At 44.6% G+C, this 23,485-nt stretch overlaps 2 protein-coding genes across 4 annotated transcripts; both read right to left on the minus strand.

Moving 5' to 3' along the window:
* Positions 1 to 732: 732 nt before the first annotated feature.
* Positions 733 to 13,001, minus strand: LOC140460547 (uncharacterized). 3 transcript variants are annotated; one of them, XM_072555129.1, is made up of 3 exons: positions 12,894 to 12,991; positions 11,296 to 11,492; positions 733 to 6,843 (listed from the first exon to the last, which is right to left on the minus strand). In XM_072555129.1, exon 3 carries the CDS (start codon positions 6,433 to 6,435, stop codon positions 5,299 to 5,301), a length of 1,137 nt encoding a protein of 378 aa, XP_072411230.1. In that variant the 5' UTR covers positions 6,436 to 6,843; positions 11,296 to 11,492; positions 12,894 to 12,991; the 3' UTR covers positions 733 to 5,298. The 3 variants fall into 3 exon arrangements, with proteins under 3 accessions (XP_072411230.1, XP_072411229.1, XP_072411232.1); XM_072555128.1 differs by lacking the exon at positions 11,296 to 11,492 and having other exon boundaries at positions 12,894 to 13,001; XM_072555131.1 differs by lacking the exons at positions 11,296 to 11,492; positions 12,894 to 12,991 and adding an exon at positions 7,513 to 7,613.
* Positions 13,002 to 14,816: 1,815 nt separating this feature from the next.
* Positions 14,817 to 16,382, minus strand: LOC140460551 (uncharacterized; the record flags this gene model as incomplete). The annotated part of the gene is made up of 1 exon (XM_072555138.1): positions 14,817 to 16,382. A coding segment is annotated over one exon (822 nt), but the record flags the coding sequence as incomplete, so codon positions are not given.
* Positions 16,383 to 23,485: the final 7,103 nt, after the last annotated feature.

A 23,485-nucleotide genomic window follows, 5' to 3' on the forward strand; every position in this document is an offset into this window, starting at 1 on the left:
GGATGATGAAAAATACTGGTTTTACCAGTGATCCTCTCATTCCATGAACAAATAAAACAGATTATGATGCTGCCATCACTGCATGTGTCAGAATTAAGTGATCAGAAAAATTCTGAACTCACGCTACTCACAGTTTGTGCACAATGCCATCATGTCTACTAATTCTGATCATTTCAATTGATATTCAGTCTTTCCACATTAAGAGCAGCCACGGTTTATGTTTCATTGGCAATTCTACATGTTGACTTTCTATTATAACAACGGCAAAGAGATGGTGATATGTATTTAATCTTTAGATTGGTTGTGTCATTTAATTGTGAAACAGATTGAAAATTCACAACTTCACCAAATGCCAAAACATTTTTTTTTAGGATGTTTGGGCACGAGCACTGACAAATAAAATATCAAAGAATTACAAAGTTATCAGGAGAGATACATATCTTGTTTAACCAAATACATTGCTGAAATTCTCTGCACTGCCAAAGTGCAATAAATATTCACTGTGTACCCCTTATTCAACTCATTCAAGAATTTCAAATTGAGCTTGAGGTAATTCAAGAGCAAATGGCAACATTTGTTTGTTAATACACTCACCGTAATCTCTGAAAGAGTATTTTTATCAAAGTCACAATGTTTAATCCCAAACGGAGCAATTAAGTGCAAAGTTACTTTTAACCATTTAATAAAAGACTGCAAATTTTATTTCCTATGAAAAACAATTTTATTGTTTTGATAAGATATATTAAACAAAATAGCTTTCCTGGGTGTCAATATTTACAACAGTTATGCAGCTATTATTCGGCAATTGACCAACTAATTGAAATAATTTCAGAATAAATTAGCTGCTTCATTATAATACATTAAGATATTTTAATAAAGTCATGAAAAGGAAACCTTTAACACAAAGTTAAATAAAATACAAAACCATCTTACAGAATTCAATTCAAATCATATCTGTTGAATCACAAAAAGATGATGCTCAATGTACCAAATGACAGACAATCACTGGTAATGAAGGAAAAACATTGTAAAGAACATATATATCTCAATTATATCTTAAATGAATATCTACTCTGTCTTGGACATTAATGACTGAAATTTTTTTTGTCAAATTGAAAACTACAACAGCAAAGCTTTAGAAAATCCATCACTGAGCCCAACCTCGAATCAGTGTTTTTTTTCAGGAAATCCTTTTCAGATTTCAGGCTTCTCCAGCTACAATTAGCACAAAGGGAAGGTTGGGCACAGTGTGGAAAGGATGAGCAATAGCAATATCTTGGCTCTCACCCAAGTATTCTCCGAAGAAGAAAAAAATGCATCTGGATGGGGATATGAATAAGGAAGGAATCAGAGGGATACGGGCCAAATGCTGGCAAATAGATCACTAGATTACTTTAGGATATCTGGTTGGCCTGGACTGAAGGGTTTGTTTCTATGTGCTCATTACAGATACTCCTCTTCTGTGATCCCTAGTCATCTCCCCATACCAGCTGTACTTTTCATGAAATAATTTGACAATTGTTGACTTCTATCAACCTCTCAATCCTGAGAAATTTCCTCTCTCTGTAAAATGTGCTTCACATTGGCAAATTCAATCCTCCTCCGTTCCTCAAGAACACACTTTATAATGTGCAATGTTCTCAATAGCTGTTTAACATTCAATGGGGAAACTGTTTTCAGTCCAACAGTTAGACAGAATTTCTCTGAAATGTTTATGGCAAATGCACTGTCCCATGAGAGCTCGTAGGGCCAGTTAAAATGCTTTTAACAGCCTTTTCTTTAAATTTCCCTGCCTTCCCAATATAGAAATTTTCTCCCATAAATTATTTGCCCTGAAAAGATCCAGCAGTAAAATGATTCTGGAGCGATCAGTAAAAATATCTCAGTTGGGTTATCCAAGGTTAGAAATGGAAGAACACCTCTCTTCAAGGTTACAGTTCAATTTGCCCTTTCAGCATTCCTTGAAATTAAGGTGTTCCATCATAGTGTTTAATTATGATCCATTAAAAGCAGTATCTACTCTCATCTGAGTGCAGAACCAACTCAACTGACTGAACAAGCAAAACAACTTTTCTGTATGTACTTTAGATGTGACATCCTCGCCCTCTCTCTCTCTCTCTCTCTGTTGACCCAACAGGATTACCAGGACTATTGAGTAACGATTGCTGATCTACAGTTTGCTTCTGCTGGTTAACAGAAGCATTTAATAACTGCTAGCCTGGTCATCCACAAAGTCAAAGAACACACTGTTCACCTGTGCCTGAGCAGAGGATAAATTTCACTTGGAACACATCACAAAATGACAACTGTTACAAGTCCCACAACTCATGAGTTTCCATGGACAAAGTTAAAAATCACACAACACCAGGTTATAATCCAACACGTTTATTTGGAAGCACTAGCTTTTGGAGCACCGCTCCTTCATCAGATGGTTGTGGAGAATGAGATCATGATCACGGAATTTATAGTCAAAGGAGTCAAGTATTATGGAAATGTGATACATTAAACAATTTTAGATTAAATTTTTCATTTTTTAGAATGGGTTGCTTCTCTTTGGTTTGTTAATCCCAGAATTTGGTTTTAATTACCTTCTCAAAAATGCCATTGAAATGCAGAGCTTTTTGAACAGAGGTGTGAATTCTATTTGTGTCCCAATGTCCAGTCAGACTGACATTTTTCTTAGAAAAGCTTTGTACTTAAATTACATTCTTGAGAAGGTAAATTATAGATTAGGGTGGATTGGCAGTGCTAAATTACCCACAGTGCCCAGAGATGTGCAGGTTAGGGTGGATTAGCCATGGAAAATATGGAGTAAGGGGGTGTGTATGGATGGGTAGCAATATGGAGGGCCAATGTGGAATAGATGGGCCGAATAGCCTGCTTTCACATTGTCAGGATTCTGTGACCCTCCCCAACAAAGGTACATTTTATCTGCATCTATCCTGTCAAGCCCCTTTCAGAATTCTACTGATTTCAATAAGATCACTTCTGGTTCAGAGAGATATACAGCACAGAAACAGACCCTTTGGTCCAAATCATCCACTGATTCACAAACTGAACTCGTCCCACTTGCCTGTACTTGGCCCATATCCCTCTAAACCTTTCGTTTCATGTACCCATCCAAATGTCATTTAAACGTTGTAACTGTCCCTGCATCTACCACTTCCTCAGCAAGTTCATTCCTCATGTAAACCACCCTGTCAAAACGTTGCTCCTCAGGTTCCTTTTACATCTCTCTTTACACCTTAAAAAAAATGTCTCCCAAGTTTGAGCTCCCCTACACTAAGAAGACCCTTTCTATTCACCTTATCTCCACTCCATGATTTTATAAGTCTCAATGAGCGCACCCCTCAACCTCCTGTGTTCTAGTGAAAAAAGTCCCAGCCTCTCCTTGCAACTGAAACCCTCCAGTCCTGGTAAATCTTTACCAAACCCTCTCTAATAGTATTCTTCCTCTTACAGGGTCACCCAGAGCTGTACTCAGTACCGGGAAAGTGGTCTTACCAACATTCTGTACAACCTCAACAAGATGTCCCAACTCAATGGTGTGAACAATGGAGGCAATGCTGCTCAGTGCCTTCTTAACCATCCTGTCTAGCAGTGATGCAACTTTCAAAGAACTATGTACCTTAACTCCCCCCATGTCTCTGTTTTACAACATGACCCAGGGCCCTACCATTAACTGTACAAGTCCTGCCCTTGTCTTAGCAAAACGCAACCACTCGCTTTTATTCATACCTCTCTCATACACACGCTCTCTCTCTCTCAGACATATACATGTACACACCCCCCCATCCCCCTGCCCGAACACACTCACTGGCTTATACTCCATCACACTCACACTTTACCAAATGTTCACACAGTCTTACACACACTCGCATGCACAAACTGACATGCACACAATCACACTCTCTCATGCACGCACAACTCTATGGGGTGAATTTGTATTGGCAGAATTATATTTGCAGATACATTCAATTTTGCTCAAAAAAACACAATCTGCAGCCAGTCAATCCATGTAATATTTTATAAATTCCTACTTTGGAAATAGAACCAGTCTGATTCAAGATTGGGATACTGATAGACTCGAAGTTCACACCTGTAATGCATTGTCTGAGCTAAGATATCACTTTTTTAAAAAAAAACCTTAAGTCATCTCAAGACCATGACTTAAAAGTAGTTCTGGGATTTACGTATTAACGAACTAAAACCTGCAACCCATTCTAAAAGATGAATGGCTTAACAGCACTCTAGGTTTGTTCAATATATCCTATTAGTTGCATGACACTGTGATTTTTGCTATAAAATATGTGTCTTATGATCCTGCTCCACAGCTACCTGATGAAGGAGCAGCGGTCTGAAAGTTAGTGCTTCCAAAGAAACCAGTTGGACTATAACCTGGTGTTGTGTGATTTTTAACTTTATCCACCCCAGTCCAATGCTGGCATCTCCACATCATATCTCGTGAACACAGACCACATCTCCCGGTGCTGCCAGTAAACTTTACAATGCCAATGAAACAACGCACTCTACACTCCTGAAAACTTTACAATTTCTAATGATACCAGCTACTCATTCACTGCTCCATCTGATACATGGCATTGGAAACTTAGTACAGGAGGCTGAAAGAAATGAGCAGCTTTAAAACAAAAACCTGTTGGAGCTCAAAGCTTTCAAAGTCTGAGCCCAGCAGTAAGTTCAGGTTACCTTTATTGCGACCCAACTTTGTTACAGCTCCAGATCACCTCAGCAAAAAGGTGTTGAAAACGTAGCTGATTTTTAACTGTTCAAGGTCAAAGCACCCCTCCGCCACCACCCCCCCAACACCACTTTCTTTCCTATTGGTCACCACTGACTTGTCCCTTTGTAACTGGATCCTTTGTACAGCCTTAACCCAGAAGAAGTATTGCCTCACTCAGCAATTTCAACCCATACCCTGTCTCCAAGTAAGTTACTCCCTGCCCATCTGCCGGGAGGGAAAGAAGTGGGGGGAAACAGGTGGAGTCAACTACACTGCTGTAGGTCTCAGTCACGTGTAGGCCAGACCAGGTAAAGGATGCAGCTGGGATGACTGAGTGAATCCTTTCCCACAACAGCAGTTTCCTTCCCTAAAAAGGATGTGACTGAATCAGAATGGGGCTTCCCCCCGACCCCGCCCGATGGTTTCATTGTTAGATTCTGACCTCCAGATTTCTGACCGAATTCCAAATCCGCTATCTGCTGCGGTGGGATTCAAACCTGGGAGTTCCAGAACTGGGTTGATAGCCCAGTCCATAATGGCACTCGACAGTCGCTCCTTCAATCCCCCTGCGATGGCACGTGAACTCCTTGGTGCCTCCGCAGGGTGGCTGCCCGGGTAAAGCCCTTCCCACATTCGGGACAGCTGAAGGGCCTCTCCCCCGTGTGGACCCGCCGATGTTTCACCAGGGCGGAGGAATCGCTGAAGGCCTTCCCACATATGGGACAGCTGAAGGGCCTTTCCCTCGTGTGGACACGCTGGTGCTTCAGCAGGTCAGAGGAATTGCTAAAGGCCTTCCCACACTCGGGGCAGGGGAATGGCCTCTTCCCAGTGTGGACCCGCTGGTGCTTCAGTAGGGTGGAGGAATCGCTGAAGGCATTCCCGCACTTGGGACAGATGAAGGGCTTCTCCCCGGTGTGGACCCGCTGGTGCGTGCGCAAGTTGCCCATCTGAGTGAATCCCTTCCCACACTCAGGGCAGCAGAAAGGCTTCTCCCCAGTGTGGATCCGCTGGTGGATCAGCAGGACCGACGCCTGGGTAAAGCCCTTCCCACACTCGGGGCAGCTGAAGGGCCTCTCCCCTGTGTGGACCCGCTGGTGCTTCAGCAGGGTGGAGGAATTGCTGAAGATCTTGCCGCAATCTGTGCAGGGGAAAGGCATCTCCTGTGTGTGGACCCACTTGTGGGTCTGAAGGGCAGAGGAATCGTTGAAGGCCTTCCCACACTCGGGGCAGCTGAAAGGCTTCTCCCCAGTGTGGACCCGCTGGTGTGTCCGCAACTTGCCCACCTGAGAGAATCCCTTCCTGCACTCGGAACAAGTGAATGGTCTCTCCCCAGTGTGGACCCGCCAGTGGGTCAGTAGGGTGGAGGAGGTGCTGAAGGCCTTCCCACACACAGTGCAGGAGAACGGCCTCACCCCCGTGTGGACCCGCCTGTGGGTCTTCAGGTCAGAAGAATAGCTGAAGTCCTTCCCGCAATCGGGGCAGCTGAAGGGCCTCTCCCCCGTGTGGACCCATCGGTGCCTCAGTAGGGCGGAGGAATTGCTGAAGGCCTTCCCACACCTGGGGCAAATGAATGGCCTCTCTCCGGTGTGACTGCGCCGATGAATCTCCAGGGCAGATGGAGCACGGAAGCCTTTCCCGCAGTCGCCACACTTCCACGATTCCTCCACGGGGTGGGATTCCTCAGGTTTTTCCATGGCCGAAGCTTCAGCTGTACACAAATGCTTTTAGAGCCCCTCCTGACCGTGAATTCCTCTTTTCAGGCTGAACAACTGTTTCTGGCTCCACAATCAGTGCGCTGCAACAGTAGGGACTTTTATCCAGTCCCACTGATGCTGAAAACATACTCAAACAGGAACCAAAAAGCTTTGCTCCTTCTCACAGAATCACAGTCAAAAATTGTTGCAGTCTCGATGGATTGAATGACTGTCAGACATTGACAACAAAGTGAGGACTGTAGTTACTGGACAGTCAGTGCCGAAAAGCGCAGTGCTGGAAAAGCACATCTGGTCAGGCAGCATCCGAGGAGCAGGAAAGTCGACATTTCAGGCATAAGCCCTTCATCTGTTAATTTTGAAACTTCCGTCCTCAGATCGCCAAATACTCTGTAAAAGGAGATTACAAAAGTCATCAGTGTCAGTCCAGGGTAGAAATTCAGAACAAGCATTTCTACTTTTGGGGGAACGTTCTTTTCTTTAGTTATTCCACAAAATTGAAAGCACCATCTCACTCTCCCCCCTCTGTTCTCACATTAACATCCCTGGGAAGTGGGGGGAAACGAGACATCAAAGCATTAACACCAACACCAGACAGAAACTGTATATATGTTCGTAGAAAGCCAGAGTCATAGAGATACACAGCACAGAAACAGACCCTTCGGTCAATCTCTTCCGTGCCAACCAGATACCCAAAATCAATCTAGTCCCATTTGTCAGTACTTGGCCCATATCCCTCTGAACCCTTCCTATTCAAACACCCATCCAGATGCCAGCATCCACCATTTCCTCTGGCAGCTCATTCCTTACAGACATCACATTCTGCATGAAAAAGTTGCCCCTTAGGTCCCTTTTAAATCTTCCCCCTACCTTAAACCTATTACCTTCCGGTTCTGGACTCCCCCATCCCAAGGAAAAGACCTTGTATATTTACCCTATTCATGCCCCTCATGCTTTTCTAGAAGTCGAGAAGGTCACCCCTAAGTCTCTGGCGCGGGAAGGAAAACAGTCCCATCCCATCCCTCCGTCCCTCCTCACCCGGGTAATTAAGACACATACCTGAGTTTGCAGAGTCTGCCCCCCTCCCTGGAATCACTCCGGTTGCTTCAAGTGAACAGATTTTCCCCCCACTCCCTCCCAGGATGAAGAGTTGCCCAGAGGGAGGGAGCTTCACTCTGAAACGGACAGGGCCACTTCCGCGTTATGACGTCATAGATGGTGAGGGGGCGGGGAAAGACCGACAACAGCTCCGCGCACTGCGCCTGCGCCGCCCTGCAGTTTGCAATAGAGTAATCCCTACCTTTCAGAGAATTCCCAGAGTGTGGAAGCAGGCCACTCGGCCCAAGCAGTCCATACCGACCCCCCGAAGGGTAACCCACCTACACCCATTCCCCTATTGCCCTGACTAATGCACCTATCCCTGAGCACTACGGGTAATTTAGCTTGGCCAATCCAACCTAACCTGGACAAAGTTAAAAATCAAACACCCAACAGGTTTATTTGGAAGGACTGGTGTTAACAGCGCTGCTCCTTCATCAGGTGATTGTGGAGAATAAGATCATAAGGCACAGAATTCATGGAAAAAACATTACAGTGTCCTGCCACTGAAATGATATATTGAACAGACCTGGATTAAGTCTTTCATCGTTTAGAATGGGTTGCAGGTAACAATAATATGTAAATCCTAGAACTTCCTGTCAGTCACGTGTGTGCATGCATGCATGAGGGAGAGAAAAGGTCTCTTTCCGTGCTGTATATCTCTATGTCTATTTGATAACAGATGCTTTATTTACATTGGTTTAAATATTGTTATAAATCATAGCTGGGTGAGAATAGTTAGATGTAAGGGAGAGAGTATTCCTCAAGTAGGGCGCTATAAGAATCCTGGGAAAACTCTAGGAAGTAAACCAGAAATAATGAACAAACATTTGGGGGCAGCATGGTGGCTCAGTGGTTAGCACTGCTACCTCACAGCACGAGGGACCTGGGTTTGATTCTGTGTGGAGTTTGCACATACTCCCCAGGTCTGAGTGGGTTTCCACCGAGTGCTCCCGTTTCCTCCCACAGTCCAACGTTGCGCAGGTCAGGTGAATTGGTCATGCGAAATTGCCCATAATGTTAGGTGCATTAGATAGGGGTAAATGTAGGGGAATGGGTCTGGGTGGGTTACTCTTCAGAGGGTCAGTGTGGACTTATTGGGTGAAAGGGCCTGTTTCCATACTATAGGAATCTAATCTAATTAAGCACGAGCACTGATATATTTAACTGTTTCATTTTTCTTGTTTGATTCCATGCTATGACTACACTCTTGTGTCTGATTGGTTTGAGAGACTGGGAGATTGTGGGTTGGGTCTCAATTCACTGAATGTTTTATTGTTCCAGAAGGAATAAAAGGGGTGGGGTCAAAGCTTCAGCAGAAATCCAGCAGAGCTGAGAGCAGACCCACATTTTACTCTGTTGGAACAGGAAAATCAACAGAGGACAGAGAAACCAGGACCTGAAATCCGAGCTGACACCAGATTACCCTGTGATCAGTGCTTTCATTAGCACCTCTCCCATTATCTTGCTTTCCATTTGACTACCCCCTCAATTTTCAGGATTCAATCCTTGTCATTCTGAAGCCATGTCTCCGTTAGGAGTCACAGATCATAATTATTCTCTTCAATGTGTGCAGTCAATTAATTCTCTTTTGTTACAATGCAGCACACATTCGGACACACCGTTTTTTGTTTCAATTTTTGTGATCTTTAGAATCCAGTTTTGATTGCTGGTATATTTACTCTCCTTGTCCCTTTCTATCATTCTCTGATGTTAATTCTCCAGATCACAACATTGCTCACTGGCCTTGATTTGGATTGGCCATGCTAAATTGCCCAGTGTCCAGGGATGTGCAGGTTTGGTGGGTTAGCCATGGGAAATGCAGGATTATAGTTCCATAGTAATAGAAGCAGGAGTAGGCTATTGGCTCATCGAGCCTGCTCTGCCATTCATTAAGCTCATGGCTGACCTATCCATCGTCTCAGCTACTCCTACCTCCATTGTCCCAACTACCCTTAATTCCTCTACCATTGCAAAAACTCATCCAACTGTGTCTTGAATATACTTAATGAAGCTGCCTCTCCTGATTCCTTCGCAGAAAATTCCATAGATTCACTACTCTCCAGGAAAAGCAATTCCTCCTCATCTGTCCTAAATCTACTCCCCCTAATCTTGAGTCCGAGTCTCATCTACCAGCAGAAATGACTGGATAGGGTAGGGCTTCATCCCCACAGTTCAATGAATTCCCACTTTCCAAGATGTATTCACTCATTCAGTTGCTGTCTCACAAATAAAAGATTTAATTTGCAACTTCTTCTGTTCCCAGACAAGGCAAAACATCTTTGAAAACTGCTCTGAAAGTCCAGTCTTCAGAACCACACTTCTGCTTTCACCGAAGATGATGAGAGTCATACAGCACAGAAACAGACCCTTCAATCCAACTCATCTGTGCCAACAAGGAATCCTAAATTAACCAAAATCATTTGCCAGCATTTGGCCTATATCCCCTTAAACCTTTCCACTTCATATTCCCATCCAGATGCCTTTTAAATTTTGTAGTAATTGTATCAGACTCCATCACCCTCTGTGAAAATGTTGCTCCTCAGGTCCCTTTTAAATCATTCCCTCTCACCACAAACATATGCCGTCCAGTTTTGGACTCCCTAACCTGGGTACTCACCCTATCCTGCCCCTTATAAACATCTATAAGGTCACCCCTCAACCTCCAATGCGCCACAGAAAATTTTCAGTGGCGTATTTAGCCTCTTCCTGTGTCTTAAACACTCCAACTCTGGCAACAGCCTTGAAAATCCTTTCTGAACCTTTCAAAGTTTAACAATATCTTTCCTGTAGCAGGGAGACCAGAAATGAACACAGTATTCTAAAAGTGGCCTAACGAATGTCCTGTACAGCCACTCCATGACCTCCGAAGACTCACTTTCAAGGACTCATGAACCTGCACTCCAAGATCTCTCTGTTCTGTGACACTCCCCTTAACTGTGCCAGTCCTGCCTGGATTGCTTGACCAAAATGCAACACCTCACATTTCTCTAAATTAAACTCCATCTGCCACTCCTTGGTCCATTAGACCATCCGATCAATTCTAATTTACAGCAAACTCTTTTTCCTCTCTTATTCCCTAGAAGCTGAAAATCTCCATCCCACATACTCTCCCTCCGTTCTCACTTTACTGAACCTAATCCCTGCTGTACCTCACCCTGAAGGGTCTGGTTCATGCTGATTAGCAGGTGTCACAAAGCTAATTCCTTTTTTGACTAAAAACCTTTCTCTGGCTCAAGGAGACTCTGTCCATGACTTTTTTTCAGAGAGGTAATAAACCGGCCAGGTTCTGATCAGTCTGGTTTGAACAGAGATGAAACGGATTTTGAAAGGCCTTTTGTTTATATGTAAACAGGTGTGACTTCAGGCCAAATTGGTCATGTTTTAGAAGTGACCTGTATAAAGAAAGAGGAGTGAGCTGAGCAGTTTTAGTTCAGTATTGAACTGGTTGGAAGTTCAACAGGGAGCTATGTGGAAACTCTCTCTCTTTTCCGCCTCTCAACTTCAACCTATAAGCATGTGTTCCATTTATACTGGTTTTCAAAGGGAGTTGGCTTATTGGGACTATTGTGCATATTCAGAACAGCATAACCAAATATAGTCGGCAAGGTTGAGTTCTGTAGGGGTTCTTTATTCTGATCTTTGTGTTTCATTGTGTAATTTTGTGAATAAAGTTTTGTCTGTTTTAAAATCTAGTAGTCAACCAAGCTAACTTACTCCAGGTAATTTTCACTGTACACTTACCAAATCAAATTGCAAAGTTATGGTCTGGGGCTGCCTGCTCAAGAATGTTTTGAGTGGTCTGGCTTAGTCCATAACACAGGCCCACACTTTCATTCAGGGGAGATATTATTGAAACATACAGAACATTGAAAGGCCTAAACAAAGTGGGCATTGGGAAGCTGTTTCCATTGGTAGGCGAGACCAGGACCTGAAAGAGACTAGAAAAGGGAAGACTTTTTAGAAGGGAGATAAGGAGAAACTTTTCAGCCAGAGAGTGGTGAATCCGTGGAATTTATTGCAACATGAGGCTGTGGAGGCTAGGTCACTGAGGGTATTTAAGACCGAGATAGATAGGTTCTTGAGTATCAAGGGTTACGGGAAGGAAGTGGGAGAATGAGGTTGAGAAACTTATCAATTACGGTTGTGTGCTATGAGCAGACCTGATGGGCTGAATGGTCTAATTTCTGCTCCTATGTTTTATGGTCTCTTGCTGTCTTGGACACAGTGTGAGAGAATTGGGAGCAGTAGGAGGCCATTTGGTCTTTTGAGCATGCACCAGCACTGAACAGATCATAACTGGATATGAATATACCTACATCTAAGTGGATAGGCTGGGACTTTTTTCACAGGAGCACAGGAAGTTGAGAAGTTTATAAAACCAAGAGGGGTGTTAATGAGGTGAGTGACTGGTGCTGTTTCCTTCAGATGGGGGTTTCAAGATTAGGGAGCAAATTTTTAAGGAGAGAGGAGAAAGATTTTAAAAAGACATGAGGAACACCTTTTTTTGAAAGAGAGTGGTTTGTGTGTGGAATCAATGTCCTAAGGAAGTGGTGGATATAGGTACAGTAATAACATTTAAAAGACATTTGGATAAGTACATGAGTAGGAAAGGTTCAGAGGGATATGGGCTAAACTACATGGGACTAGTTTAGTTTGTGAATATATTCAGCATGGACTAGTTGGACTGAAGTGTCTGTTTCTGAGCTGTATGACTCTGTAACTGTTCTGTACTGGTCTTAAAAACATTATTTTTGCCTTCCCCCATCACCATCCACTTTTTTGTTGTTCAGAAATCAGATGAACTCAGGCTTGAATATATTCAATGGCTGCCTGATCGCAGAAAGCCATCCCAACTTCTGAACTCTTGCTAATATACCACTTGCCTTGCTGATTGCTTGCTACACCGGTCTGACAACTGGCAGTGACTGGTGTGGAAGGATGTTGAGGCCCCTTTGTACATCCACACATCGTTCCTGACGAAGGGCTCGTGTCCAAATCACCAACAATCCTGGTCCTCGGATGCTGCCTGACCTGCTGTGCTTTTCCAGCACCACACTTTTCGATTCTAATCTCCAGCATGTGCAGCCCTCACTTTGTCCACATCCCAATATATCACCATTTAAACAATGCGCTTTTTTTCTGCATTTTCTTCCACGGCAAAGGTAAAATCATCACATTGTGGTAATGCGTTTGCCAATGGAGCCACAGATCTGAACCAACGTTTGCAGAGTCTGTTCCCCCAACCCCCATTTCCTTTCATTAGCTGCAAGTCAACAACTGAAGCTCAGAATTTAGAAACGAAATTGAAAATAGGGTGAGAAAGAGAGTGCCGTACTCACAGATGTTGGACAGAGGAAGGAGGTTGCAATCTAGGGTGAAGTTCAATCTTTATTCAGAGAGAGAGAGGAGCAACAACAGCAACTTCCGAAGCTCATGTTCCAACTTCCGCATTCAGACAATAGGGGCGCTCTGATTGGCAGGAGGATCAGTCTCCTTCCGGTCCTCCAGTGCTTCCCATTGGTCCATCAAAAGAAGGGCGCGAGCCGTGTGCGCGGACACCGAGCAGCTGGTGTCGTTTTTTTGCTGACTCCCAGGAGCATGCGCAGTGCTCGCTGCCACAGAGACGCTGGAGATTCTGGTAGGTGGTATGACTGACAGATTTGAAGTGTCCACATGCCAAGAGGAGAAAAAAAGGCTGGAGCCACTTTCTTTTCCCCATCTATGGCTCGACCTCTTAGCCCTTTTGCATTTGTTTGGCTGCTCAACTTTTGTATATCTTTTCCCCAGGGTTGGGGGTCCTAAACGAGAAGGTTTAGGGTATGTGGGGAAAGATTTGAGTGACCTCGGATTAGAAAGAAAAAAAGTGTGAAAGTTAATTGGCCTTAAGAAATGTCCTCTCTTCCACCCCAACAAAAATAGATTGTTCATAGCCTATTGATCACTCAGTGGGAAGAATGTTGTGAAACTTGAAAGGGTTGAGAAACGACTTATAAGGATGTTGTTAGGTTTGGAGCTACAGGGAGAGGCTGATAAGGCTGGAGCTGTTTTCCCTGGAGTATTGGAGGCTGAGGGGGTAGAGGTTTATAAATCATGAGGGGCATAGATAATGTAAATAGACAAGGTATTTCCCCTGGGGTGGGGAGGTCTAGAAGTAGAAGTAGTTTAGGGTGAGGGGGGAAAACTTAAAAGCGACCTATGGGGCAACTTGTTTCACGCAGAGGGTGGTGCATAAATTGAATGAGCTGCCAGAGGAAGTGGTACAATTACAACTTTTGGATGGTATCTGGATGGGGACATGAACAGGAAGGTTTACAGGGGTATGGGCAAAGTGCTGGCAAATGAGACTAGGTTAATTTAGGATATCTGGTTGGTCGGGACCGAAGGCTTTGTTTCTGTGCTCTAAAATTCTATGATTCTTTTTTGACATAGTCTGAGCCAATTTCACAAGACTAGGAATAGGCCATTCACCCATTACAGCCTGTCCTCAGCTGTGGCCTAACTGCACATATTTCAATGCGAGTTTCAAAAGATGTCTGCAGCTTTTTTATAAAATTGAACATGCTTTAATAATGTTTCTGAATATATCATTTTAGCTATTCTTAATTTTAAAAATATGCCATTTCTCAGGTAGAGTCATCACCATCCATTCTCTCTCCCTCTTCTTATCGGTTCCTGAATCCTGGCACCAGGCAGACACCAATGTCATCTGGCCTCCAGCTGGCAACTGCAGAGAATGGAGACAATCCCTGAGCCAATCAGAAGGCTGTCCTGAGGGGAATGACTGTCTCCCAGAATAAAGTGTCCGGTTAAGATTCCCCCCACCCACCAACACCGTGTCTGCAGCCTGGCTTCCAGCTGAATCTATCTGAGCCGAAGGTCCTCCAGAGTGTGTTTACCCTGGATGATAGCATCCAGAGCCTCCCACCTTCTGTGAGACAAGTGCCACTCTGTCCTCCCTGATGTGTGTTGTGTCACTGCTTAACTGTTTCCAAACTGAGCAGGGGTTGATGGCCAAGTTCAGAACCCATGAGGATAACCTTGGGTGACGCCACACCTTACACTCTCTCACACTTACGCAGACCCTCTCTCAGACACTCACAAACCCACCATTGCACACACCCTCTCAGGCTCATACTCCATCATACACACATGCAAAAACACACTCACACTACTCTCATGCACACACATACATACAGGTCCATGGGATGAATTTGCATTTGCAGGAAACTTTACAATGCTGATAAAACAACACAGTACCTGCATTCCTAAAAAAATTACAATTTTTAATGATACTAGCTACTTATTCACTGCTCCACCTGATACATGACATTGGAAACTTCGCGCAGGAGGCTGCAAGAAATGAGCATCTTTAAAACAAAAACCTCTTGGAGCTCAAAGCTTTCAGTAAGAGTCTGAGCCTGGCGGTAAGTTCAGGTAACCTTTATTGCGACCCAACTTTGTTATAACTTCAGATCCCCCCAGCAAAAAGGTGTAGAAAAAGTATCTTATTTTTTAGAAACAGCTCAAGGTCAAAGCACACACATTTCTCCCCGCGCCCCTTCACCCCCACGTTCTTTACTATTTGTCAGCACAGAGTTGTCCTTTTGGAATTGGATCCTTGGTATAGCCATAAACTAGAAGAAGTATTGCCTCATGCACCAATTTAAACCCATACCTTGTCTCCAAGTAGGTTTCTCCCCCCTCATCGGCTGGAGTTGGGGTGGGGGGAAAAGGAGTGCAGAATAGTCAACCAGGCTGCTGTGGGTCTGGAGTCACGTGTAGGCCAGCCCGTGTAAAGGATGCACTGCGACGAGTGAATGAATCTGTTCCCACAACAGCAATTTCCTTCCCTAAAAAGGTGGTGAGTGAATCAGATGGGGGTTCCCCCTCCCCTACAATTGTTTCGTTGTTAGATTCTGAACTCCAGATTTTTAACCGAATTCCAATTCCGCCATCTGCCTTGGCAACTCCTGGAACTGGGTTGATAGTCCAGTCGATAAAGGCACTCAGCCGTCGCTGCCTTCAACACCCTGCGATGGCATGTGAACTCTCTGGTGTCCCCGCAGGTGGGAGGAGCGGTTAAAACTCTTCCCGCACTGATAGCAGGTGAACGGCCTCTCCCCTGTGTGGACCCGCTGGTGCCTCAGCAGGTCAGAGGCCTGGGTAAAGCCCTTCTCACACTCTGGGCAGCTGAAGGGCCTCTCCCTAGTGTGGACCCGCTGGTGCTTCAGCCTGTCGTAGGAACTGTTGAAGGCCTTCCTGCACTCTGTGCAGGGGAATGGCCTCTCCCCCGTGTGGACCCGCTGGTGGGTCAGCAGGGCAAAGGAATTGCTGAAGCCCTTCCCGCACTCGGTGCAGAGGAACAGCCTCTCCCCAGTGTGGACCTGTCGGTGGGCCAACAGGGTGGAGGCCTGGGTAAAGCCCTTCCCACATGCGGAGCACCTGAAGGGCCGCTCCCCCGTGTGGACCCGCCAGTGCCTCAACAGGTCAGAGCAATTCCTGAAGGCCTTCCCACACTTGGGGCAGCTGAAGGGCCTCTCCCTGGTGTGGACCCGCTGGTGCCTCAACAGGTCGGAGGAATTGCTGAAGGCCTTCCCACACTGTGCAGGGGAATGGCCTCTCCCCGGTGTGACTGTGACGATGAATCTCCAGAGCAGATGGGAAACGGAAGTCTTTCCCACAGTCACCACACTTCCACGGTTTCTCCATGGGGCAGGATTCTTTGGGGTTCTCCACGGCCGAAGCTTCAGCCGCACACCACACGTGTAGAGCTCCTCCCCTCCGTGAATTCCTCTTCCCAGGCCTGAAAACTGTTTCAGGCTCCACACTCAGTGCACTCCAACAGTAGGGTCTCTCATCCAGTCCCACTGATGCTGAAAACGGACTGAAACAGGAACCAAAAAGCTTTGCTCCTTCTCACGTAATCAGTCAAAAATTGTTGCAGTCCCGATGGATTGAGTGACTGTCAGACATTGACGTCAAAGTGAGGACTGCAGACGCTGCAGAGTTAGTATCGAAAAGTGCGACACTGGAAAAGCACAGCAGGTCAGGCAGCATCCGAGGAGCAGGAGAGTCAACATTTTGGGCATAAGGCCTTCATCTGTTCATTTTGAAATTTCCATCTTCAGATCTTCAAATACTCTAAAAAGAGATTACAAAATTCATTACTGTCAGTCCAGAATAAAAATTCAGAACAAGCAATTTGTTTGTGCTATTATTCCACAAAATTGAAAGCACTATCCCACACTCACTCTCTCCCACCCTCCGCTCTAACTCATTCTCCTGAAGGTGTTGATTCAGGATCTTATAGGGGCAGAAAAGCAAAAACATCAAGACTGACATCTGAGTTTTGGATAACTCCACCTGAAATTTAATATCTTTCACAACACTGGGATATTGCTGAGACTGAGCAGGTCTGATTTTGGAAAGCCAAAAAATGTCAATTCAGGGTGAACCTGCAATGCAGGTTCTTGAAGAACCACCAGACAAAATGGTTAACATTCCCAGGAGGAGGGGGGGTGAGAAAGCAAAATGAGCTATCAAGGCATTGACACCGCCACCAGAGAGAAACTGAACATACAGACATGACAAACATTTGTGGAAAGCCAAAGTCATTGAGACGTACAGCACAGAAACAGACACTTCAGTCAAATTCTTCTGTGCCCAACCAGATATCCAAAATTAATCTCGTCTCATTTGCCAGCACATTGTCCGTATCCCTTTGAACCCTTCCTTTTCATACACTCAGGCTGATGACTTTTAAATGTTGTCATTGTACCAGCCTTCACCACTTCCTTTGGCAGCTCATTCCATACATGCACCATCCTCTGCGTGAAAATGTTGCCCCTTGGGTCTCTTTGCAGTCTCCCTCCCCCTGCCCTCACCTTAAATCTATTACCCTCAAGTTCTGGACTCCCCATCCCAAGGAAAAGACCTTGTCTATTTATCCAATCCATGCCCCTCATGATTTTAAATAAGTCTATCAGGTTACCCCTCACATTCTGACACACTAGGGAAAACAGCAACACCCTATCCTTCCAACCCTTCTTACCCAGGTAATTAAGACATATCTGAGTTTGCAGAGTCTGCTCCCTACCTGGGTTCACTCCAGTTGCTACAAGTGAACAAACGTCCCCCCCCACCCCCGCACTCCACCCACTGCTTCCCCCCTCCCCCCACTTCCTGAACAGTTAACAAAAATCCCTTCTCTTCACAGAACCCTCACTGTTCTAACAAGTCCACACCAACCTCCGAATGGCAATCTCACCACACCCATTCTCCTACTCCTATTGCTCTACATTTACCCCTTGACTAATACATCTAACCTGCACATCCCTGGGCACTGTGGGTAATTTAGCACCGCCAATCCACCCGAACTTGCACATCCCTGGGCACTATAGGTAATTTGGCCTGGCCAATCCCACCTTACCTGGACAAAGTTAAAAATCACACAACACCAGGTTCTCATCCAACGGGTTTATTTGGAAGCACTAGCATTTGGAGCGTTGCTCCTTCATCAGGTGGTTGTGGAGTGTAAGATCATAAGACACAATTTCTGGAAAAGCATTAGTGTCCTGGCATTGAAATGATATATTGAACAAACCGGGATCGTTAAGTCTTTCATGTTTTACAATGGATTGCAGACATCATTAATATGTAAATCCCAGAACTTCGTGTAAGGCACCTTCTCAGGATAACTTTAAGGCGTTATAACAAAAGGAGACACCTCAGCTCAAACAATGCAATAAAGGTGTGAGGTCAGAATCTGTCTGTATCCCAGTCTAGAGTCAGACTGGTTCTATTTCCAATGTGGAATTTACAAAATATTACATGTATTAACTGCCTGCAGATTGTGCATTTTCTGAGGAAAATAGAATGCATATGCAAATATCCTTCTGCAAACACAAATTCACCCCCAAGGACTTGTGCATGTGTGTGCATGAGAGAGAGAGAAAAAGTCAGTTTCCATGCTGTATATCTCTATGTCAATTTGAGAACAGATACTTTTTTTCTGTTGGTAAAAATATTGTTGTAAATCATAGTGGGTACTAATAGCTCGATGTAAGGGTGAGAGAATTCCTCAAATAAGGCACTGTAGAAATCCTGGGAGAATAGTATTTCTGGTTTCCTTCCTATTGAACAATATTAAGCACAAGCACCTACTTATTTCTAATTTTGGTTCACATTTCTTATTTTATTCCCTGCTATGACTACACTCTGTGTCTGGACGATTAACAGGCTGGGAGATTGTGGGTCTGGATTGACTTCTTGTTCCGGAAGGTGTTAAAAAAAAAGGGGGTCAAAGCATCAGCAGAAATCCAGAAGGGGTGAGAAATCAGGACCTGAAATCAGAGCTGACACCAGATTACCCTGTGATCAGTGCTTTGATTACCTGTGCTAATCCTCTACCTTTATCTTGCTTTCCATTTGATCACCTCCTCAATATTGAGGATCCAATCCTTGTCATCTTGGAGCCATATTTCTGTAAGGAGTCCCATATTTTAATTATTCCCTTTAATGTGTGCAGTCAATTCATTCGCTTTTGCTGCAATGCAGCACACATTCAGACATACCATTTTTAGTTTCAATTTTTATGATCTTTCGAATCCAGTTTTGATTGCTGGTACATTTACTCTCCATATCTTTCTGTTGTTCTCGGATATTCATTTTTCACAGCACTGTATTGCTCACTGGCCTTGATTCGGATTGGCCATGCTAAATTGCCCATAGTGTCCAGAGATGTGCAGGTTAGGTGGGTTAGCCATGGGAAATGCATGGTTAGAGTTTCATACTAATAGAAGCAGGAGTAGGTCATTTGGCCCATCGAGTCTGCTTTGCCATTCATTTAGATCATGACTGATCTCTCCATTGTCTCAGCTTCTCCTCCTTGCATTGTCCCAACTACCCTTAATACCTTTACCATGCAAAAACCCATCTAACTGTGTCCTGAATATACTTAATTAAGCTGCCTCTACTGCTTCCCTGGGCAGAGAATTACATAGATTCACTATTCTCTGGGAAAAGCAGCTCTTCCTCATCTCTATCCTAAATCTACTCCAACTAATCTTGAGGAGTGGTCTCACCCACCAGCAGAAATGACTGGATAGGGTAGGGTTTCATCCCCACAGTGCATGAAATCCCACTTTCCACCAAAATCTCAGATGCACTCACTCACTCAGGTGCTGTCTCATAAATGAAAGATTTCATTATAACTTCTTCTTCTCCCAGTAAGGACAAAACATCTTTGAAGGCTGCTCTGAAAGTCCAGTCTTCACAATGAGACTTCTGGTTTCACCAAAGACCCAGAGAGTCATACAGCACAGAAACAGACCCTTCAGTCCAACTCATATGTGTTGCCCAGATATCCCAACTTAATCTAGTCCCATTTACCAGCATTTGGCCCAAATCCCTCTAAACCCTTCCTATTCTTGTACCCATCCAGATGCCTTTTAAATGCTGTAATTGTATCAGGCTCCACCCCTTCCTATGACAGCTCATTCAATACATGCACTATCTTCTGCAGGAAACAAGTTGCCCTTCATGTCCCTTTTAAATCATTCCCCTCTCACCTCAAACATATGCTCTCTACTTTTGCATTCACCCTATCCATGCCCCTTATAAATATTTATAAGGTCATCCCGGAGCGTCTAATGCTCCAGGAAAATATCCCTGACCGATTCAGCCTCTCTCTGTACATCAAACCGTCCAACTCTGGCAACAGCCTTTCAAGTCTTTTCTGACCCCTTTCAAAGTTTCACACCATCTCTCCTGTAGCAGGAAGACCAGAATTGAATGCAGTATTTTAAAAATGGCCTCACCAATGTCCTGTACAGCCACAACATGACCTCCCAACTCCAATACTCAATGCTCTGACTAATAAAGGAAAGCATACAAAATGCCTTCTTCACTATTCTGGCTACCTGAGACTGCACTTTCAACGAACAATGAACCTGCACTCCAAGGTTTCTTTGTTCTGAAACACTCCCTTAACTGTCCTGCCTGGATTGCCTTACCGAAATGCAAACATCACATTTCCCTAAATTAATCTCCATCTGCCACTCCCTGGCCCATTGCCCCTCCAATCAATTCTAATTTATAGCAAACTCTCTGTAATTCTTATTCCCTGGAAGCTCAAAATCTCCATCCCACACACTCCCTCCATTCTCACTTTGTTGAACCTAATCCCTGCTGTACCTCATCCTGAAGGGTCTGGGTTCATGCTGATTAACAGGGCCACATTCAGGGGAATCTAATTGAAACAAACAGAATACTCAATGGCCTGGACAGAGTTGATGTTGGGAAGATGTTTCCATTGGAAGGAGAGACAAGCAGCTGAGGGCAGAGCCTTAGAGTAAAGGGAAGACCTTTCAGAACGGAGATTAGGAGAAATTTCTTTAGCCAGAGAGTGGTGAACTGATGGAATTCATTGCCACAGAAGGCTTGGAGGCCAGGTAACTGAGGATATTTAACACTGAGACAGAAACAGTTCTTGAGTATCAAGGGAATCGAGAGTTACAGGGAGAAAACAGGAGAATGGGGCTGAGACACTTCTCAGCCATGATTGAATGGTATGGGCAGACCCAGTGGGCTGAATGGCTTAATTTCTGCTCTTATGAATAGGAAAGGTTCAGAGATATATAGGCCAACCAAGGTAGGACTAGTTTACTTTATTAATATAGTCAGCATGAAATCAAGTATCTGTTTCTATGCTGTACGATTCTGTAACTGTTCTTAAAACCATTTTTTCTGTTCCCTCATAACCATCCATTTCATTGTTGTTCCAAATCAGATGAACACAGCCTTGAATATATTCAATGACCCCCTAACCACAGGAAGCCCCCCCCCCCCACTTCTGAACTCAATTCCTTTTGCTAATACACCACTTGCCCTGCTGACTGCACCTGTCTGACAACGGGTATTGACTGGTGTAGAAAGACACTGAAACCTCTTTGTACATCCACATAACATTCCCGATGAACGGCTCGTGTCCAAAACGTCGACTCTCCTGGTCCTTGGATGCTGTCTGACCCGCTGTTCTTTTCCAGGGCCACACTTGTCAACTCTGATCTCCAGCATCTGCACTCCTCACTTTCTCCATATCCCAACATATCACCATTAAAACAATGCACCTCCTTTCTGCTTTTGTTTTCCCACAGCATATTATCACATTGCAGTCATGCATTTGTCATGTGTTTGCCAATTGAGACACAGATCTGGACCAACATTTCTAGACAAGTGAGTACTGCAGATGCCGGAGATTAAAGTCGAGAGTGTGGTGCTGGAAAAGCACGCAGGTCAGGCAGCATCCGAGGAGCAGGAAAATTCCTGATGAAGGACTTTTGCCCGAAACGTCGATTTTCCTGCTCCTCGGATGCTGCCTGACCTGCTATGCTTTTCCAGCACCACACTGTCGACCAATATTTCTACACTCTGTCCCCACCCTGAATTCACTCCCTTTCCTTTCAGTTGTTGCAAGTCAACAATTGAACGCCAGAATGAAAAAAAAGTGGAACAGATGGCGAGAAAAGAGAGTGCCGTACTCACAGTTGTTGGACAGAGGAAGAAAGTTGCAGTTTGGGATAAAGCTCAATTTTCATTTAGAGAAACAGGAACAGCAGCAGGTGCTGCTTCAGAAGCTCATTGTTCAACTTCCGCATTCAGACAATACTGGTGCTCTGATTGGCAGGAGGACAAGATTTCTTCCGGTCCTCCCGAGTTCCCTATTGGTCCATCGAAAGTAGGTCTTGAGTCGAAAGTGCGTACAACCAGGCGCATGCAGTCTTTTGCTGACACCAGCGGACATGCGCAGTGTTTGCTGACACCGAGGTGCATGCGCATTATGCTCTCCAGAAATGCTTAACGTTCCGGATAGATTTGAAGTCTCCAAATGCCAATCGGAGGAAAAAAAAAGTTGAACCACAATTTCCTTCCCCCTACCCCCCACGGCTCGACACTGTATTCCTTTTGCATTTTGGCTGACTGCACAAATTTGCATTCCTTTTCCCTCGGTTAGGGGAGCCACAAACTGGAGGGCATAGGTTTAGGTTGAGTGGGGAAAGATGAGGCACCAAAGGATTAGAAAAAACGGGTGACATTTAATATGCCTCAAGAAATGCCAGAACGAGAGGACATTAGTTTAGGGTGAGTGGGGAAAGGTTTAAAACGGACCTAAGGGGTAACTTATTTCAGGCTGAGGATGGTAAATGTATTGAATGAGCTGCCGGAGTGGAGGCTGGTACAATTACAACTTTTAAAGGGCACCTGGATGGGTGTACGAACAGGAAGGTTTAAAGGTATTTGGGCCAAATGTTGGCAAATAGGAACAGAATAATTTAGGATATCTGGTCGGCACAGACCAAACTGTTTCATTCCATGCTCCATGACTCTATTTCTACATAGAACCAATTTGACAATATTAGAATAGGCAACTCACCCCTTACAGCCTGTCCTCAACTGTGGCCAAACTGCACATATTTCAACGCAAGTTTCAGAAAGATGCCTGCAGCTTTTTTAAAAAATAGAATTGAACATGCTTTAATGTTGTTTCTGAATAGCTATTCTCAATGTTAAAGATCAGCCATTTCTCGTGCACCCCCATCTCCCAGGTAGAGTCATCACCATCTGTCTCTCTCTTCTTACAAGGGCTTGATACAGCGATCAAAGAGGGATGGAGGCACGAGAAATAATAGGTGGTGGGGAAAGAGAATGGTTGAGGGGGGAGGAGCTGAGGGTCAGTGTCAAGAGAGAGAAAATGGACAGGGGGACAGAAAGAGAACGGACAGAGGGCAGTGACACTACAAATCCCACCTTCCCCAGGACCACAGTAATCATTTCTCAAGATACAAATGGCTAAAGCAGTAGAATCACTGCAGGCCATTCAGCCCATTTACCTCACACTGACCTTCCAAATAGCATCCCACCAGACCAACCC

This window comes from Chiloscyllium punctatum, chromosome 36 (assembly GCF_047496795.1).
Source record: "Chiloscyllium punctatum isolate Juve2018m chromosome 36, sChiPun1.3, whole genome shotgun sequence".
NCBI classification, from domain to species: domain Eukaryota; kingdom Metazoa; phylum Chordata; class Chondrichthyes; order Orectolobiformes; family Hemiscylliidae; genus Chiloscyllium; species Chiloscyllium punctatum.

Coding starts and splice junctions, on each gene's coding strand:
- LOC140460547 (XM_072555128.1), bottom strand. CDS start 6,435: ATGGAAAAACCTGAGGAATCCCACCCCGTGGAGGAATCGTGGAAGTGT.